The 18,609-nt window shown below is 40.4% G+C and overlaps 2 protein-coding genes across 2 annotated transcripts; both read right to left on the bottom strand.

Annotated features, from left to right (window-relative positions):
• Positions 1-4,619: 4,619 nt before the first annotated feature.
• Positions 4,620-9,861, bottom strand: LOC131243677 (geranylgeranyl transferase type-1 subunit beta-like). The gene is made up of 5 exons (XM_058243184.1): positions 9,711-9,861; positions 7,401-7,520; positions 6,355-6,427; positions 5,807-5,894; positions 4,620-5,088 (listed from the first exon to the last, which is right to left on the bottom strand). The coding sequence occupies exons 1-5, from the start codon at positions 9,844-9,846 to the stop codon at positions 4,942-4,944; spliced, it is 564 nt and encodes a 187-aa protein (XP_058099167.1). The 5' UTR covers positions 9,847-9,861; the 3' UTR covers positions 4,620-4,941.
• A 4,490-nt stretch (positions 9,862-14,351) lies between these two features.
• On the bottom strand, positions 14,352-17,007 carry LOC131243678 (geranylgeranyl transferase type-1 subunit beta-like). Its single transcript, XM_058243185.1, has 4 exons — positions 16,819-17,007; positions 16,234-16,299; positions 15,687-15,774; positions 14,352-14,851 (listed from the first exon to the last, which is right to left on the bottom strand). The coding sequence occupies exons 1-4, from the start codon at positions 16,905-16,907 to the stop codon at positions 14,654-14,656; spliced, it is 441 nt and encodes a 146-aa protein (XP_058099168.1). The 5' UTR covers positions 16,908-17,007; the 3' UTR covers positions 14,352-14,653.
• Positions 17,008-18,609: the final 1,602 nt, after the last annotated feature.

Here is an 18,609-nt window from a genome sequence, read left to right on the forward strand (position 1 = left end):
CCTCAAAAGATTAGGTTTTGGGTGATGTTTGTTTTTTCCCTCCATCTTGGTGGGAGTCACCTTGTGAACAGCTTGGATTCATTATAAACATAAAGGTGGGCCTCAGGAAGGTTTGAATGGTGGGTGTTTCAATCCTCACTGTTTCTTGTAATGTAGCCCACTTGATTTTTGGATCTACCTCATTTTTGGGCTCAAGTACCAACATGAGATGGAGAAATTGATGGATGGATTGGATGTTAGACAAGAATTGAGATGGGCTCCACATGGCTCTTGGTTGGATGCATATTGCTTCCATACCTAAAGCACAACATGGCCCAAGCTCAATAGGGCCCACCATGATATATATGTTTGACAACTTGATTATAGTTGCATTTCTTTCTCAACTAGGATTGAGGGGAAGGATTACATGGAGTTGAATGTGGGGCCCTGTGTCTATGACATCTAACCCGTGCATCATGTGCACTCCCCTCATGCTATTGCTAGGCCAAGATACTAAAAAAGTCAAACATAAAACCTATAAACCACAAGATGTGCCCTCCCTGACTTTTGAATTGGGCTGATTTTGGTTAGTCCCTTCCTCCAGATGGGTGCACCTTTCCAATGTGTTGGATAAGACATACACACCGTAATGGGCCCCTACACAGCATCTTGAAAGTTTCAATGATGTGGCCCACTTGAGTCTTGGGTCAGGCTGACTTTTTGCTTGACGGTAGGAGAAGGAAGCATACCTGACAGAAGTGGTGGATGTCATATAAGACACGGTGGGCCCCATATAGCTAGACCATATTTATCACTTGTATTTCTTTCAATCCAAAGAAATGTATTTTACCACAACAACAAAGTGCGGCATTGCCGACCCTTTTTTTCGGGCGCTTCTTTCAATCCAAAGAAATGTATTTTACCACTACAACAAAGCGCGGCATCGCCGACCCTTTTTTTCGGGCGCCCAACGTGCACTGCCGGCAAAGGGCGCCGAACATATCAATAACCCTAACTGGCCCCTTCATTTGCTCTCTCTCTCTCTCTCTCTCTCTCTCTCTCTCTCTCTCTCTCTCTGAGAGTCAGAAACCCATTTGGTTTAGAGAGGCTATATTTCGCGTAGAAATTCCATTACAGTCACAAACCCATTTGCTTTAGGCTTTAGAGTAGCTCTATTTCACATAGAAAAATCTATAGTCACAAACCCATTTGATTTACAGTAGATATATTTCAAAAAAAAAAATCGTAGTCACAAACCCATTAGTATTAGAGAAATTTCATAGACACAAACCCTTTTGGTTTAGAGAAGCTATGAACATGTGTGTAGTTATTACACAAAAAGAGGAGGCTACAAAAGGCAAGATGTGCTGGTATTACTCAAAATGGAGGTTTATAAAGAAAAATTCCCATTTGAAATTGTTACATCGGATCTTTTGCTAAATTCTCGTCCTAGATTTTTCTTTTCTTTTCTCCCTTGTCATAACAGAAATCATGGCTGATGGATGACCCTTCCCCTTTGACAAGAAGTACGAAAGTCTAAAGAAAAAATTGGATAATAAAAAGAAGTCAGGGCCGAGGTTACAATTGATATGTGAGGAGACATTGCCTAGAGCCAATGTGACTCGTTCGGTCGTAAATGGTCATGCAGGGATTCAAAAATGTCTCGGTGGCTATGGTTCCAGTGGCTCAGCAATTACAGTTAATTGCTATGGGGTGAATCCAGAGAAATGGATATTGCAACTGAGCAAGGAGAAGAACGAGTACGTCTTCACGGGGGATTTGGCAAAAATGATACATAAAATCAAGGAGTATCATAAAATCATGGACCAAGAAAGCAAAATACAAATATGGGGCTGCCCAAAGGCAACTTGGGTGGACGGTGTCTGCTTCGTGTTTAGCTTCGACCTTTAGTGCATGAGAGTGATCGTGAAAGAAAGGCCGCGATCATGACACATGAACAAGTCCACGTGTGTGTGGCATAGGATAGATGGATAGATAAGTACCATTACACATATAATAAACATTGAGTCCCGGATACACATGCATGCATCTACAATATACCATGGCTTTTTTTCTTTCTTTTTTTAAAATGGTGATCTCTTCTTTTATTTTTTCTGATTACAATGTTATTCCATTTGTAGTATTCATGGTTTGAAATAGGTGGATCACGACGCCAATACTGTCTGGCTGTTGACAGCGTTATATGAGCCCCAATATGATATATGTGTTTTATCCACGCTGTTCATCTGTTTTTCTAAATCATTTCAGGACATGATCCCAAAAACAAGACAGATCCAAATCTTAAGTCAACTACACCAGAAGAAAACAGTAGTGATTGAACGCCCACCGTTAAAAACTTCTTATCGCCCGCCATAATATTTATTTGCCATCCAACCTGTTGATTAGGTCACATAGACCTGGATGAAGGGAAAGAAAAGAAAAGAAAAGAAAAAACGGAGCTTCATTCAAAACTTCTGTGGCCCCTAAGAAGTTTTTAATGGTAGACGTTCAATCACTGCTGTTTCCTGTGGTGTGGTCCAGATGAGATTTGGATTTGTCTCATTTTTGGAATCATGCCCTAAAATGATATGAAAAAATGGATGGACAACATGGATAAAATACATATATCATGGTGATGTCCACAGAGAAGCAATAAATTTTTGACACGCTCACTTACAAGGTTTTTATTTGTTGGGCTTCCTCTCCCAACGGTTCCGATGGCGTGGCCCACCTTAGTTTCTGATTATGCTGGTTGTTGGCCTCATTGACTAACGTAAAAGGGGTAGATCAGATGCACATATCAAAGTGGGCCCCACAGAGGTCATCTCTACTAGAACTTACCCTCTAGTTGATATTATACTATCATTTTCCTTGAAATAAACCAATAAAATGGACCCGACTCAATCTGTGGGTTGGACATGGATTGGGGTTTTAGGTCTGATAATCAACTGGGCTGGATCTGTCTGCATGTCCTAAATGTCCAAACAAATTCGCCTAAACAAGTCTGATTTCTATTGTTGACGTGTTGAGTAATTCAGTAGTGGGCCTATTCCAGATTTCCAGCCCAAGCTCAGTTCCTTATCCTTGCGGTTAGCTCGGACTTTGGGCTTTAGCTCAAGGAATGTATCTGGACATGATTGGCCCATCCGAATGGGGCTGCACGTGGTCCAAATGCTGAAACTAATACAGGTGGTTTGCTTGTACATTTGGTTGCACTTTCACAAACCCTCATCTGAACCACCATCAACCAAACAAGTATTAGAAGCTAGAAATCAATTGGATCGGTTTTCTACGAGCGGACGAACAAAATCAGAATAACTCCCTTTTGCGTGAATTGCATCCAAATGGGCCCTCTCGAGTTCCTGATACTGCTGATCTTTGGGATATCCTGAAGGGACTCACCAAATGCATAGAGTGGATGTCCAATACACATCACAGTGGGGCCCACACAGCTCAAGCTCATAGGAAGCTCCCATGAGGTCGACTTCATAGCACCATTTCTGGTGCTATGAATTGGGCTGGATCCATGTCTGAATATATTCCAAAAATCCCAACAAATTAACCCATACTATTGGTAAAACACCATGTGAATCCGAATTAGATTCCCAGCATTTTGCCAAGATTTCAAAATTATCCGTTGGGAGGTATTTGGATTCACATGGAATCCAATTCAACATTAAATATAAGGGTTGCCAAACATAGAGAAAACTCACATTTACCATCAATTCACACCAAATGCAGCCATCCAAAAGATTTCTGGTTCGTTGTTACAATTGATCTGCGAGAAGACAATGGCTCGAGCTGATGCGAGTAACTTCGTTATAGATGATGATTTAGCCATGGCTGGTAAGTGTAGTTGCTTGAGTGGTCCCAGTGATCAAATGATCTATGTTAATGGCTATAATCAGAGGGGAAGGAAATGGGAATTGTGTCTGAGGAAGCAGCCCAACGGAGTGTAGTGGGAGGATATGATAGAGGAAGTTATGAGGGTTGAAGGAAGTCATGACGCTTCTGAATTTTTGCTTTCACTTTTGCCATTGAAAGTATTGGAATTGTCTGATAGAGAAAAAATAAAAATAAAAATAAAAATAAAAAGTGGTTGTAGCCTTGTAGGACTACTCATCTAACTCATATCCAACCAAGGCATGTCAACTCAGCTTCAATCAGTACTTGACTCAAAGCAACCGAATCGAAAAGCCATGGTTGTAGATTAAGGGGACCTATTCTCAGTTTCCAGAGCACCACCGGCTTCAAATTATCCTAATTAGAAAATCGGTAAACCATTCATTTGGATTGCCAAATGCTGTTCTTGAGTGTAGATGCTTGTACTGGTAATTACTCGAAGGAGAGATGCCTCTCCTGGATTTTATTGGCCAATTTGGATTTAGCCAATAAAAAGATCCAAACAAGATAAACCGTACATTCACCAATAAAAATGTGTGGCCCACTTAACAAGCCCATCTCATAAATTTCGGGCTGAACTGAGATGGTCAATGGAATTCACAGCACACATTGGAAGCAACTACAGCAAACAAATAGTGGTTTTCTGATAATCCTATCCATCCAACCACTCAATTCTACCTATCAAATACGGAACATTTGCTCTCTCTTTTTCTTTTTCTTTTTTCACTACCCATTTCTTAGCTGTCCATTTTTTGGCTTCTAAAGTGACAGCTAAGATAATCCAATCACTATTTTTGGGACTTTCCTAAAAATGGGCCAGAATGCACCCAAATGAAATTTCAATGAGATTTATAATACACCTCAAAATGATAACAATAAGCGTTTTGTAATACAGTTTATGTCACAACGAAATCAATAGCTATTTGAATCTGTACTAAAATTGCATGCTGCCAATCGGATGACCATTTTCACCAACCGAATTCCATCCTCTGATGCATTTTGCTGTATTCAGCATTTGGCTGCAATCCTTGTAGAAGCCTTTGGATTTGCAGAAGATGGTCACATTCCAGAGGAAAAATCAGTGGTGCCAAGCTCGACGCAGAGCGGTTTTATCCCAGGTTCATCCAACAAGCTAAATGCACAAAACCCATAGTAGGGATGGTAGAGATCCGGCAGCTGCTTCGGGAATTTACTGAAACCGCCGTACTGGTGCAGGAGAATCAATAGAATTAAAAGAGGAGGTCCAGAATGACATTAGTTACAATTGATGATCCTGGCTGATCCAATGGGTCCCAGCATGGATGGACCACAGCCCAAAATCTCCAGGATGTGAAGATCCTGACCAATCTTTGGATCATCGTTCCTATTAAATGTTTGCTGCATTTCTTAACTGTTTGTGTCCCCATATGGGTTGGGGATCCAAGACACTGGTAGAAGGTTAGGATCATCCTGTCCAGGAGGTTTGGGGGGCTTGATCTATTGTGGAGCACGTCAGATCAATAGCCTGGATCCCAATTGTATAGCACGGGAGTCTGAGGATGTCATTCATATCCTTACGGATAGCATAAATACAGGAATGAAAACTCTCCATACAGCACATACATGGCGTTCCAAACCATCCATTCACAGGCACAAGGACGAATGTCTTATGGACCAAAAAATAAAATAAAAAATTACAACAATAGGACAATAGTAATCCAGCTGACAGTTTTTTGTACAACATATGTTTCACAAATAGGTTGTCCGATCGTAGTGATTTTTGGTGTAGGATCCATTTATTGAGCCTCACGATGAATGGACGGTTCAGTTCATCATACATGTACGCCACATATACGGTGTAAACCTTGGGAGGATTAAAATGGACTGCATCTACAATTAATAATAGAGCTATGACAGCAGAGAGAGAAGGTGATGAACCATGTACCGGGGTCTGACAGGAAAGCAAAAAAGCACGCAGAGCATCCTTGTCAAAGAAGTGGTGAGCTCCTAAGATCTTCAAAACACTGCCGACCCTGAATGCCACATTGCCCTTTTTAAACATCACACCAAATGCAGCTGCTGACTCTTAGGGGCCTGTTTGGATTGATGGAATCCAAAGTGTAGATTTGGAAAGGAAAATGTCATATCTGAGGGAAACTGTGGATGAGGAAATCCATTGAAAAGAATCTAAAAAAGGTTGGTTGTTTTAGTTTCCATCATGCTCAGAGAATTGTGGAATAGTCAATGGTCAAAAAGTAAAACCTGTTTCTCAAAAAATTTTGTGGAAATGAGGACAATCGAGTTATTTGGAGGAAAGGGAAAGGCCCTTTTTTGAGGAAAACCTTGGAAAAGAAAATCGTATTCCACGGGTTACTTTCTTGTCACAATGGGTGGAAAATGACAGATCTACAGAAGACATTTTCTTTTATACAGTTACTTGTGGATTCCATCAATCCAAAAGAGTCCCTTAACTTCATGGCTATGTGGGCTTACCAAAATGCATAACATGTGTCACTAGGCTTGTTGGTTCGGCCTTGAAATCCACCATCAATTGTTTGCCTCTGTAGTAGGAAAAGGGAAGGGTGCAAACTTTCACATTCAAATGCTAACATCTGCAGAGGTTGTCACTAATATTAGAGTACAGAGGGCAGCAAAATGCACCCTGTCGAATTTGTATCGCAAGATCACAATATCCAACCATCTAATACATTTCAGAAATGACATCAGGTGCTTATTATGACACTTCAATCTTAAGCCTGAAAGCACAATCCATGATGAGGAAATCTATGAAGTTGATTGAGAATTTGCTTGGCCTGCATTTTGGTGATTGAAATCGTTCATATTGTGGGCCACATGGGGGATTGGAGATCCCTAAAGATGGCACTCCTCGTACAATTTGGGCCTCATTAAATGCGGACTATCAGTTGCAATCATCCATTTTCATGATGCAGAAGAATCCTGCAGCTACCTTAGAAATGGTGTATCACAAAAATATATACTGCTTCTTTGAAAAAAAAATAAAAAGGTGGAGCAGGCCCACCAAATATATTAATGAAAATGATGTACATCCATTCGGGCGGGCCCCAACAAAAAGATATGGGCCTCACCTATCTTATACAAGAACACCCTCTGAACTAAGCACAACTCAACACCAGAAGCAATCCAAGGGCACCCAGGGGATACAGCCTGGGCGAAGGGGACGCCTCTACCTACCCTAACTGGCGAAAACAGGATCGCAGGGCACCCAGACCCGCTTGGTCGAGAACCATGGAGCCCCTGACACAGCGGGGCAATTCAGACCGGGATTTAAAGAACTTGTTCTCACACCCTTCGCTGGCCAGTCTAGCTAGAGCATCAGCCACTGAATTGCCCTCACGGAAAATATGCCTAAAAGAGATGCTGAGGGACCGGCTGAGAAGGTGAAAAGCCCCCATTCTATGCCAAAAATATATACTGCTTTGAGACTGACAAAAGAAGAAGAAGAAGAAGAAAACAAAGAAAGAAAACAAAAGAGAAGAAAAGAAAAGACACCTCTAATTAGCTCCACTCCAGCAACGCTGGCACGTTGATGACAGAAGATGAAATGAATTTGGATAGACTATCATCTTTGATGAATCCCATCAACCGTAGAGCTGCAACCGCACAATAAGTCGCACCACCTGTGTTGCTAAGACAGTTATAGATGGTAAGCTTTCAGAGAGATGTTCGTTGACTTTAACCTAATAAAATCATAGGTGGTATGCGCCCCACCACCGCCCCCCCCCCCCACAGAAAAAAAAAAAAAGAAAAAAAGATGTCAAGTTGGAAAGAAAGGGGTGTACTATTTTAGTCTATTTGATACTTTCTTTGAAAATGCATATGCCAAAGATGTGATTCTTCACAAGCGCTCATCATTTTATTTGTTTGGGTTTTCCAAAGTCATGATTTTATGACACAGACATCAGGAGGATTGCCTGAAAAACAAACAATCCGAAGGAAGACCATACATTGTGACATCCAGATTGAAACCAGAAAAGCTGTAAATGGATCTATACACGAATAAAGACATTCCATCCCTCACTGACGTAATCACAGCAGCAATTCAAATTGCTAAGTGTGTGTTTGGACTTAGGATAAGTGCCGAATTGTGCATCAGTGATAATTCCAGTGTGGCAGTTGAAAGAAAGGCATGCTTCCAGAAATATATTAAGTGCATAACTGCATTCTGCATCAGACAGTATGAGTTTTAAATATCAGCATGAATTGCCCTTGAGCTCCCAATGGGCTTGCGGCCCATTGGGAAAATGGGAAATAAGAGCGGTGGCAATTTGGGAAAATGGGCTTTTCGGCCCAATGGGAGCTTAATAATTCCCCCACAGACCCTGAAATTTAAAGCAACCTCTTGCGGTTTCGGCCCCTCATACTTCGACAGAAGCTGATTCAAGCCCATGCTACAAAATTGTCAAAGCTTATCTTGACAGAGAAAGAAAATCCTCCGGTGTTAGTCATGGACATGAGGAAGAAATGGTCTATTTAAACTCGGTAGGAGAGTTCAAAGTTAGACTGCCGCTAAGGAGCAACTTGACTTGTCCAGCAATGTCACTCCAAATGGTGTTGGATTAAAAGAATTGTTATATACACACCATATAAAACCTGTAAATATGAATAGAAAAGAACTTCAAAAAGAAAACATAGCCACAGAAGCTGCCAACGAGTTATTGCATCTTCGAAGTTAACAACTTCTTCTTCTTCTTTTTTCTTTTTTCTTTTTTTTTGATCACTATCAGGGAATGAACCCTGGATCGATCACACACTACACAGTCTCCACCAGCTCATCTAATAAGCAGGAGACATCTTCGAAGTTAGTTTATATGTGGAACCAACATCTTTCCATTGATATCTTTATAAATCCATTTAGTTACTTTTCTCAACCGATAAACATGGATATATATTCATGAAGCTGTGGATGGACCCACACAGTTTAATTAATCATGACCCATGTGGACCTATCACCTATTTATCCGCAAAAAGAGGTATGCTACAGCACTGCTTATGGGCCAAGATATAGCTTGTTTTTTGGGTTAAATCTAGCGGTCTTTTCTTTCTGTTTGAATCAGACAAGTTGGAAATTTCAAGGATAGGTTTTTAGATAATCAGGAGCTGAGATGATCCTAGAATCAAGGGCTGAGATTTATCCCCAGATTTTGTTTTATGTATATACACATTTTAATGGGATTCTTATTAGAGTGATTGATATTCTTTTTGCTGGAATCTTTTTTGAGAAGGGTTTTCTCTTTTTCCATAGCTGTGATTTCTTGAAGTTTATCCAAGAGGTACCCTCCTTATGGTGCTTCTCCATTAATCTCTTTTAGTGAATTTTGGATTGTTTTGCTCGAGTTTAAGGTGAATCAGATGACTCATCCGTACAACAGCCCCTTGTTTGCACCATATATGTACATAAATGAGCCTTGCCAATCCCACATGAGTGTAGAACCCAGCCATCATAACAGCAGCGCATGTGCCAAGATGTACAAGATTGAAGCCATCCAACAGGTTGGTCCACTGTGTAGATGACCTGGCCAAAAAATAAGGCTGCTCCACTCATTAGGTCAATTACAATGCAAAAAACAAATGGAAGGTTAAAAAACAAAATCAGCCAAGTTTCCTTAGTCATATTTTGTATAACGTCGCCACCTGATGAGTGGACATGCCTAATTTTTGGGACAGAACATCTACAAGCTGGAACCAGCCAATCATTGCATTAAAAACCAACATTTGAAACATGTAGGACAACCAGTTTCTGCACTAAAATAGCAATAGTTGAAATATGTAAGTCGCATGATAATATGGACTTTGCAGTATCTACTTACCATGAGATTCTGAGCCCGGAACTAAGCCAAAACCACCATCATATGACTGCAAATGACAGCTGGAATATTTAGTGTAGATGCATGACAAACCCAACATCTTTGAAAGGCATTTTATCAGGAAAAATGGTGGCAGCATAGAGCGGAAAAATCACAAAAGAAGGAGCACTAGCCACAGACCTGGCAATTGAGTAAAAACCAACATTGGTGGGAGTCACCTTGTGAACAGCTTGGATTCATTATAAACATCAAGGTGGGCCTCAGGAAGGTTTGAATGGTGGGTGTTTCAATCCTCACTGTTTCTTGTAATGTAGCCCACTTGATTTTTGGATCTAACTCATTATTGGGTTCAAGTCCCAACATGAGATGGTGAAATTGATGGATGGATTGGATGTTAGATGAGCATTGAGATGGGCTCCACACGGCTCTTGGTCGGATGCATATTGCTTCCATACCTAGAGCACAACATGGCCCAAGCTCAATAGGGCCCACTATAATATATATGTTTGACAACTTGATTATAGTTGCATTTCCTTTCTCAACTAGGATTGAGGGGAAGGATTACATGGAGTGGACTGTGGGGCCCACTGCAATGTCCCTATGACATCTAACCCGTGCATCATGTGCACCCCCCTCATGCTATTGCTATTTGCTAGGCCAAGATACTAAAAATCAGCCACACTGGAAGAAACAACGAAAAAAAGTCATGCATAAAACCTATAAACCACAAGATGTGCCCTGCCTGACTTTTGAATTGGGCTGATTTTGGTTAGTCCCGATGGGTGCACCTTTCCAATGGGTTGGATTAGATATACACACCATAATGGGCCCCTACACAGCATCTTGAAAGTTTCAATGAGGTGGCCTACTTGAGTCTTGGGTAAGGCTGACTTTTCACCTGAGGGTAGGAGAAGGAAGCATACCTGACAGAAGTGGTACTGGATATCATATAAGACAAGGTGGGCCCCACATAGCTCGACCATATTTATCTCTTGTATTTCTTCCAATCCAAAGAGTAGTATTTTACCTAGAAATTTCAGAGTCACAAACCCATTTGGTTTAGAGAGGCTACATTTCGCATAGAAATTCCATTACAGTCACAAACCCATTTGCTTTAGGCTTTAGAGTAGCTCTATTTCACACAGAAAAATCTATAGTCACAAACCCATTATATTTCAAATAAATAAAAAAACCATAGTCACAAACCCATCAGTATTAGAGAAATTTCATAGACACAAACCCTTTTGGTTTAGAGAAGCTATGAACATGTGTGTAGTTATTACACAAAAAGAGGAGGTTACCCAAGGCAAGATGTGTTGGTATTACTCAAAATGGAGGTCTATAAAAGAAAATGCCCATTTGAAATTGTTACATCGAATCTTTTGCTAAATTCTCGTCCTAGATTTTTCTTTTCTTTTCTCCCTTCTCATAACAGAAATCATGGCTGATGGACGACCCTTCCCCTTTGACAAGAAGTACGAAAATCTAAAGAAAAAATTAGATAATCAAAAGAAGTCAGGGACGAGGTTACAGTTGATATGTGAGGAGACATTGGCTAGAGACAATGCGACTCGTTTGGTCGTAAATGGTCATGTAGGGATTCAAAAATGTCTCAGTGGCTATGGTTCTAGTGGCTCAGCAGTTACAGTTAATTGCTATGGTGTGAATGGAGAGAAATGGAAATTGCAACTGAGCAAGGAGGAGAACGAGTACGTCTTCACATGGGATTTGGCGAATAAGATACATAAAATCATGGACCAAGAAAGCAAAATACAAATATGGGGCTGCCCAGAGGCAAGTTGGGTGGACGGTGTCTGCTTTGTGTTTAGCTTCGACCTTTAGTTCATGAGAGTGATCGTGAAAGAAAGGCTGCAATCGTGCCACATGAACAAGTCCACGTGCGTGTGGCATAGGATAGATGGATAGATAAGTACCATTACACATATAATAAACATTGAGTCCTGGATACACATGCATGCATCTATAATATACCATGACTTTTTTTTTCTTTTTTTTTTGGTGATCTCTTCTTTTATTTTTTCTGATTACAATGTTATTCCATTTCTAGTATTCATGGTTTGAAATAGGTGGATCACGACGCCAATACTGTATGGCTGCTGACAGCATTATATGAGCCCCACCATGATATATGTGTTTTATCCACACTGTTCATCTATTTTTCTAAATCATGTCAGGACATGATCCCAAAAATGAGACAGATCCAAATCTCAAGGCAACTACACCGTAAGAAAACAGTGGTGATTGTACGCCCACCATTAAAAACTTCTTATCGCCCACCATAATATTTATTTGCCATCCAACCTGTTGATTAGGTCACATAGACCTGGATGAAGGGAAAGAAAAGAAAAAAAAAATTGAGCTTCATTCAAAACTTCTGTGGCCCCTAAGAAGTTTTTAATGGTAGACGTTCAATCACCACTGTTTCCTGTGGTGTGGTCCAGATGAGATTTGGATTTGTCTCATTTTTGGAATCATGCCCTAAAATGATATGGGAAAATGGATGGACAACATGGATAAAATACATATATCTTGGTGAGGTCCACCGAGAAGCAATAAATTTTTGACACGTCACTTACAAGGTTTTCATTTGTTGGGCGTCCTCTCCCAACAGTTCCCGATGGCATGGCCCACCTTAGTTTCTGATTATGCTGGTTGTTGGCCTCATTGACTAACGTAAAAGGGGTAGATCGGATGCACATATCAAAGTGGGCCCCACAGAGGTCATCTCTACTAGAACTTACCCTCTAGTTGATATTATATGATCATTTTCCTTGAAATAAACCAATAAAATGGACCCGACTCAATCTGTGGGTTGGACATGGACTGGGTTTTTAGGTCTGATAATCAACTGGGCTGGATCTGTCTGCATGTGCTAAATGTCCAATCAACTGGGCTGGGCCCCACAGAGGTCATCTCTACTAGAACTTACCCTCTAGTCGTTGCGAAGGTTTGTTTCCTTGTGTAGTTTTTGGTTTCTTTCACGATAGGCCCCCTTTTAAGTCCTGGGGTGCCCGAATGTACAGGAGCTAATTATTAATGAAATGGATCCAGTTTTTTTGAAAAAAATAAAAATAAAAATAAGTTGCCTAAACAAGTCTGATTTCTATTGTTGACGTGTTGAGTATTTCAGCAGTGGGCCTATCCAGATTTCCAGCCCTAGCTCAGTTCCTTATCCTTACGGTTAGCTCGGACTTTGGGCTTTAGCTCATGGACTGTATCTGGACATGATTGGCCCGTCCTAGTCGGACCGCACGTGGTCCAAATGCTGAAACTAAAACAGGTGGTTTGCTTGTACATTTGGTTGCACTTTCGCAACCCCTCATCTGAACCACCTTCAACCAAACATGTATTAGAAGCTAGAAATCAATTGGATTGGTTTTCTACGAGTGGACGAACAAATCGGAATTAACTCCCTTTTGCGTGAATTGCATCCAAATGGGCCCTCTTGAGTTCCTGATACTGCTGATTTTTGGGATATCCTATAACCTAGAAGGGACCCACCAAATGCAAAGAGTGGATGTCCGATACACATCACAGTGGGGCCCCACACAGCTCAAGCTCATAGGAAGCTCCCATGAGGTCGACTTTGTGGCACCATTTCTAGTGCTATGAATTGGCCTGGATCCATGTCTGAATATATTCCAAAAATCCCAACAAATTCACCCCATACTATTGGTAAAACACCATGTGAATCCGAATTAGATTCCCCGCATTTTGCCAAGATTTCAAAATTATCCGTTGGGAGGTATTTGGATTCACATGGAATCCAATTCAACATTAAATATAAGGGTTGCCAAACATAGAGAAAACTCACATTTACCATCAATTCACACCAAATGCAGCCATCCAAAAGATTTCTGGTTCGTTGTTACAACTGATCTGTGAGAAGACAATGGCTCGAGCTGATGCCAGTAACTTCGTTATAGATGATGATTTAGCCATGGCTGGTATCTGTAGTTGCTTGAGTGATCCCAGTGATCAAATGATCTATGTTAATGGCTATGATCAGAGGGGAAGGAAATGGGAATCGTGTATGAGGAAGCAGCCCAACGGAGTGGAGTGGGCGGATATGATAAAGGAAGTCATTGAAAGTATTGGAATTGTCTGTTATAGAAAAAAAGCGGTTGTAGGACTACTCATCTAACTCATATCCAACTAAGCCATGTCAACTCGGTTTCAGTCAGCACTTGACTCAAAGCAACCGTATCGAATAACTATGGTTGTAGATTAAGGGGACCTATTCTCAGTTTCCAGAGCACCACCGGCTTCAAATTATCCTAATTAGAAAATCGGAAAACCATTCATTTGGATTGCCAAATGCTGTTCTTGAGTGTAGATGCTTGTACTGGTTACTCGAAGGAGAGATTCCTCTCCTGTATTTTATTGGCCAATTTGGATTTAGCCAATAAAAAGATCCAAACAAGATAAACCGTACATTCACCAATAAAAATGTGTGGCCCACTTAACAAGCCCATCTCATAAATTTCGGGCTGAACTGAGATGGTCAATGGAATTCACAGCACACATTGGAAGCAACTACAGCAAACAAATAGTGGTTTTCTGATAATCCTATCCATCCAACCACTCAATTCTACCTATCAAATACGGAACATTTGCTCTCTCTTTTTCTTTTTCTTTTTTCACTACCCATTTCTTAGCTGTCCATTTTTTGGCTTCTAAAGTGACAGCTAAGATAATCCAATCACTATTTTTGGGACTTTCCTAAAAATGGGCCAGAATGCACCCAAATGAAATTTCAATGAGATTTATAATACACCTCAAAATGATAACAATAAGCGTTTTGTAATACAGTTTATGTCACAACGAAATCAATAGCTATTTGAATCTGTACTAAAATTGCATGCTGCCAATCGGATGACCATTTTCACCAACCGAATTCCATCCTCTGATGCATTTTGCTGTATTCAGCATTTGGCTGCAATCCTTGTAGAAGCCTTTGGATTTGCAGAAGATGGCCACATTCCAGAGGTAAAATCAGTGGTGCCAAGCTCGACGCAGAGCGGTCTTATCCCAGGTTCATCCAACAAGCTAAATGCACAAAACCCATAGTAGGTATGGTAGAGATCCGGCAGCTGCTTCGGGAATTTTCTGAAACCGCTGTACTGGTGCAGGAGAATCAATAGAATTAAAAGAGGAGCTCCAGAATGACATTAGTTACAATTGATGATCCTGGCTGATCCAATGGGTCCCACCATGGATGGACCACAGCCCAAAATCTCCAGGATGTGAAGATCCCGACCAATCTTTGGATCCTCGTTCCTATTAAATGTTTGCTGCATTTCTTAACTGTTTGTGTCCCCATATGGGTTGCGGATCCAAGACACTGGTAGAAGGTTAGGATCATCCTGTCCAGGAGGTTTGGGGGGCTTGATCTATTGTGGGGCACATCAGATCAATAGCCTGGATCCCAATTGTATAGCACGGGAGTCCGAGGATGCTATTCATATCCTTACGGATAGCATAAATACGGGAATGAAAACTCTCCATACGGCATGTACATGGTGTTCCAAACCATCCATTCACAGGCACAAGGACGAATGTCTTATGGACCAAAAAATAAAATAAAAAATTACAACAATAGGACAATAGTAATCCAGCTGACAGTTTTTTTACAACATATGTTTCACAATTAGGTTGTCCGATCGGAGTGATTTACTGTTTATTTTATTGAGTGCTATTTACTGTTTATTTTTCCTTTTCTTGAATCTTTATTATATTTATACTCAAGAGTCTTTAAGAAAAAAAAAAATGTTGTCTTGATCGGAGTGATTTTTGGTGTAGGGTCCATTTATTGAGCATTACGATGAATGGACGGTTCAGCTCATCATACATGTATGCCACATATACGGTGTAAACCTTGGGAGGATTAAAATGGACTGCATCTACAATTAATAATAGAGCTACAACAGTAGAGAGAGAAGGTGAAGAACCATGTACCGGGGTCTGACAGGAAAGCAAAAAAGCACGCAGAGCATCCTTGTCAAAGAAGTGGTGAGCTCCTAAGATCTTCAAAACACCACCAACCCTGAATGCCACATTGCCCTTTTTAAACATCGCACCAAATGCAGCTGCAGACTCTTAGGAGCCTGTTTGGATTGATGGAATCCAAAGTGTAGATTTGGAAAGCAAAATGTCATATCTGAGGGAAACTGTGGATGAGGAAATCCGTTGAAAAGAATCCAAAAAAGGTTGGTTGTTTGAGTTTCCATCATGTTCAGAGAATTGTGGAATAGTCAATGGTCAAAAAGTAAAACCCGTTTCTCAAAAAGTTTGTGGAAATGAGGACAATCGAGTTTTTTGGAGGAAAGGGAAAGACCCGTTTTTGAGGAAAACCTTGGAAAAGATAATCGTATTCCACAGGTTACTTTCTTGTCACAATGGGTGGAAAATGACAGATCTACAGAAGACATTTTCTTTTATACAGTTACTTTTGGATTCCATCAATCCAAAAGAGGCCCTTAACTTCATGGCTATGTGGGCTTACCAAAATGCATAACATGTGTCACTAGGCTTGTTGGTTCGGCCTTGAAATCCACCATCAATTGTTTGCCTCCGTAGTAGGAAAAGGGAAGGGCGTAAACTTTCACATTCAAATGCTAACATCTGCAGAGGTTGTCACTAATATTAGAGTACAGAGGGCAACAAAATGCACCCTGTCGAATTTGTATCGCAGGATCACAATATCCAACCATCTAATACATACAAGAAATGACATCAGGTGCTTATTATGACACTTCAATCTTAAGCCTGAAAGCACAATCCATGATGAGGAAATCTATGATGTTGATTGAGAATTTGCTTGGCCTGCATTTTGGTGATTGAAATCGTTCATATTGTGGGCCACATGGGGGATTGGAGATCCCTAAAGATGGCACTCCTCATACAATTTGGGCCTCATTAAATGCAGACTATCGGTTGCAATCATCCATTTTCATGATGCAGAAGAATCCTGCAGCTACCTTAGGAATGGTGTATCACAAAAATATTGATATCACATACTGCTTTGAGACTGACAAAAGAAGAAGAAGAAGAAGAGAAAGAAAGATAACAAAAGAGGAGAAGAAAATACACCTCTAAGCTCCGCTCCAGCAACGCTGGCACGTTGATGATGGAAGATGAAATGAATTTGGATGGACTATCATCTTTGATGAATCCCATCAACCGTAGAGCTGCAACCGCACAGTAAGTCGCACCACCTGTGTTGCTAAGACAGTTATATATATAGTAAGCTTTCAGACAGATGAATTGACTTTAAACTAATAAAATCATAGGTGGTATGCTCACACGATCCCCCCGAAAAAAAAAAAAAAAGAAGTAGAGGAAGTATATGTCAAGTTGAAAAGAAAGGCGTGTACTATTTTAGTCTATTTGATACTTTCTTTGAAAATGCATATTGCCAAAGATGTGATTCTTCACAAGCGCTCATCATTTTATTTGTTTGGGTTTTCCCAAAGTCATGATTTTATGACACAGACATCAGGAGGATTGCCTGAAAAACAAACAATCCGAACGAAGACCATACATTGTGACATCCAGATTGAAACCAGAAAAGCTTTAAATGGATCTATACACGAATAAAGACATTCCATCCCTCACTGACGTAATCACAGCAGCAATTCAAATTGCTAAGTGTGTGTTTGGACTTAGGATAAGTGCCAGAATTGTGCATCAGTAATAATTCCAGTGTGGCAGTTGAAATAAAGCCGTGCTTCCAGAAATATATTAAGTGCATAACTGCATTCTGCATCAGACAGTATGAGTTTTAAAAATCAGCATGAATTGCCCTCCAACTCCCTTGTAGGACAAGAAATAAGAGCGGTGGCAATTTGGGAAAATGGGCTTTCGGCCCAATGGGAGGTTAATAATTCCCCCACAGACCCTGAAATTTAAAGCAACCTCTTGCAGTTTCGGCCCCTCATACTTCGACAGAAGCTGATTCAAGCCCATGCTACAAAATTGTCAAAGCTTATCTTTGACAACGAAAGAAAATTCTCCGGTGTTAGTCATCAACATGAGGAAGAAATGGTCTATTTAAACTCGGTAGGAGAGTTCAGGAATTATCAAGTCAAAGTTAGACTGCCGCAAGGGAGCAACTTGACTTGTCCAGCAATGTCACTCCAAATGGTGTTGGATTAACAGAATTGTTATATACACACCATATAAAACCTGTAAATATGAATAGAAAAGAACTTCAAAAAGAAAACATAGCTGCAAAACATTTGGTTTAGGGAAGCTATATTTCATGTGGAGATTCCCTAGTCACAAACTCATTTAGTTTAGGGAAGCTATATTTCACATAGAGATTCCATAGTCACAAACCCATTTGGTTTAGAGAAGCTATATTTCACATAGAGATTCCATAGTCACAAACTCATTTGGTTTAGAGAAGCTATATTTCACATAGAGATAGATTCCATAGTCACAAAACCCATTTGGTTTAGAGAAGTTATATTTCACATGGAGATTCCATAGTCACAGACTCACATACCCATTTGGTTAGGGAAGCTATGTACATGTGTTGGTATTACACAAAAAAGACGGTTACCCAAATCTGTTGGTATTACTCAAAATGGTGGATGTGTATAAAAAAATGGCCACTCATAATAGTTGAATCGGATATCTTACTAAATTCTCTCAGCTTAGAATTTTCTTTTCTCCCTTCTACTAACCAAATGTTAAAAATTCTTAGGACAAATTAAATGGCGAAAAGATTTCTGGTTCACAATTTCTATTGATCTTTAAGAAGACAATCAGTCGAGCCAATGTGAGGTGCTTTCTTGTAGATGATGATGCAGCGATTGCTTCTATCCGTAGTTGTCTCCCTCATCCTGGCACCCAAACGGTCATTGTTAATGGCTAT

This window comes from Magnolia sinica, chromosome 4 (genome assembly GCF_029962835.1).
Source record: "Magnolia sinica isolate HGM2019 chromosome 4, MsV1, whole genome shotgun sequence".
In the NCBI taxonomy this organism is placed as follows: Eukaryota; Viridiplantae; Streptophyta; class Magnoliopsida; order Magnoliales; family Magnoliaceae; genus Magnolia; species Magnolia sinica.

Excerpts from the sequence above, each read along its gene's own strand:
- LOC131243678 (XM_058243185.1), bottom strand. The coding sequence starts at position 16,907 with ATGGGATTCATCAAAGATGATAGTCCATCCAAATTCATTTCATCTTCC. Across the intron at positions 16,300-16,818 it reads CTGGAGCGGAGCTTAGAGGT|GCAAACAATTGATGGTGGAT; the intron begins GTATTTTCTTCT and ends CCTACTACGGAG. Across the intron at positions 15,775-16,233 it reads GACACATGTTATGCATTTTG|GGTTGGTGGTGTTTTGAAGA; the intron begins GTAAGCCCACAT and ends TGTGGCATTCAG.
- LOC131243677 (XM_058243184.1), bottom strand. The coding sequence starts at position 9,846 with ATGCTGCCACCATTTTTCCTGATAAAATGCCTTTCAAAGATGTTGGGT. Across the intron at positions 7,521-9,710 it reads TCCGGGCTCAGAATCTCATG|GTGGTGCGACTTATTGTGCG; the intron begins GTAAGTAGATAC and ends TTAGCAACACAG. Across the intron at positions 5,895-6,354 it reads GACACATGTTATGCATTTTG|GGTCGGCAGTGTTTTGAAGA; the intron begins GTAAGCCCACAT and ends TGTGGCATTCAG.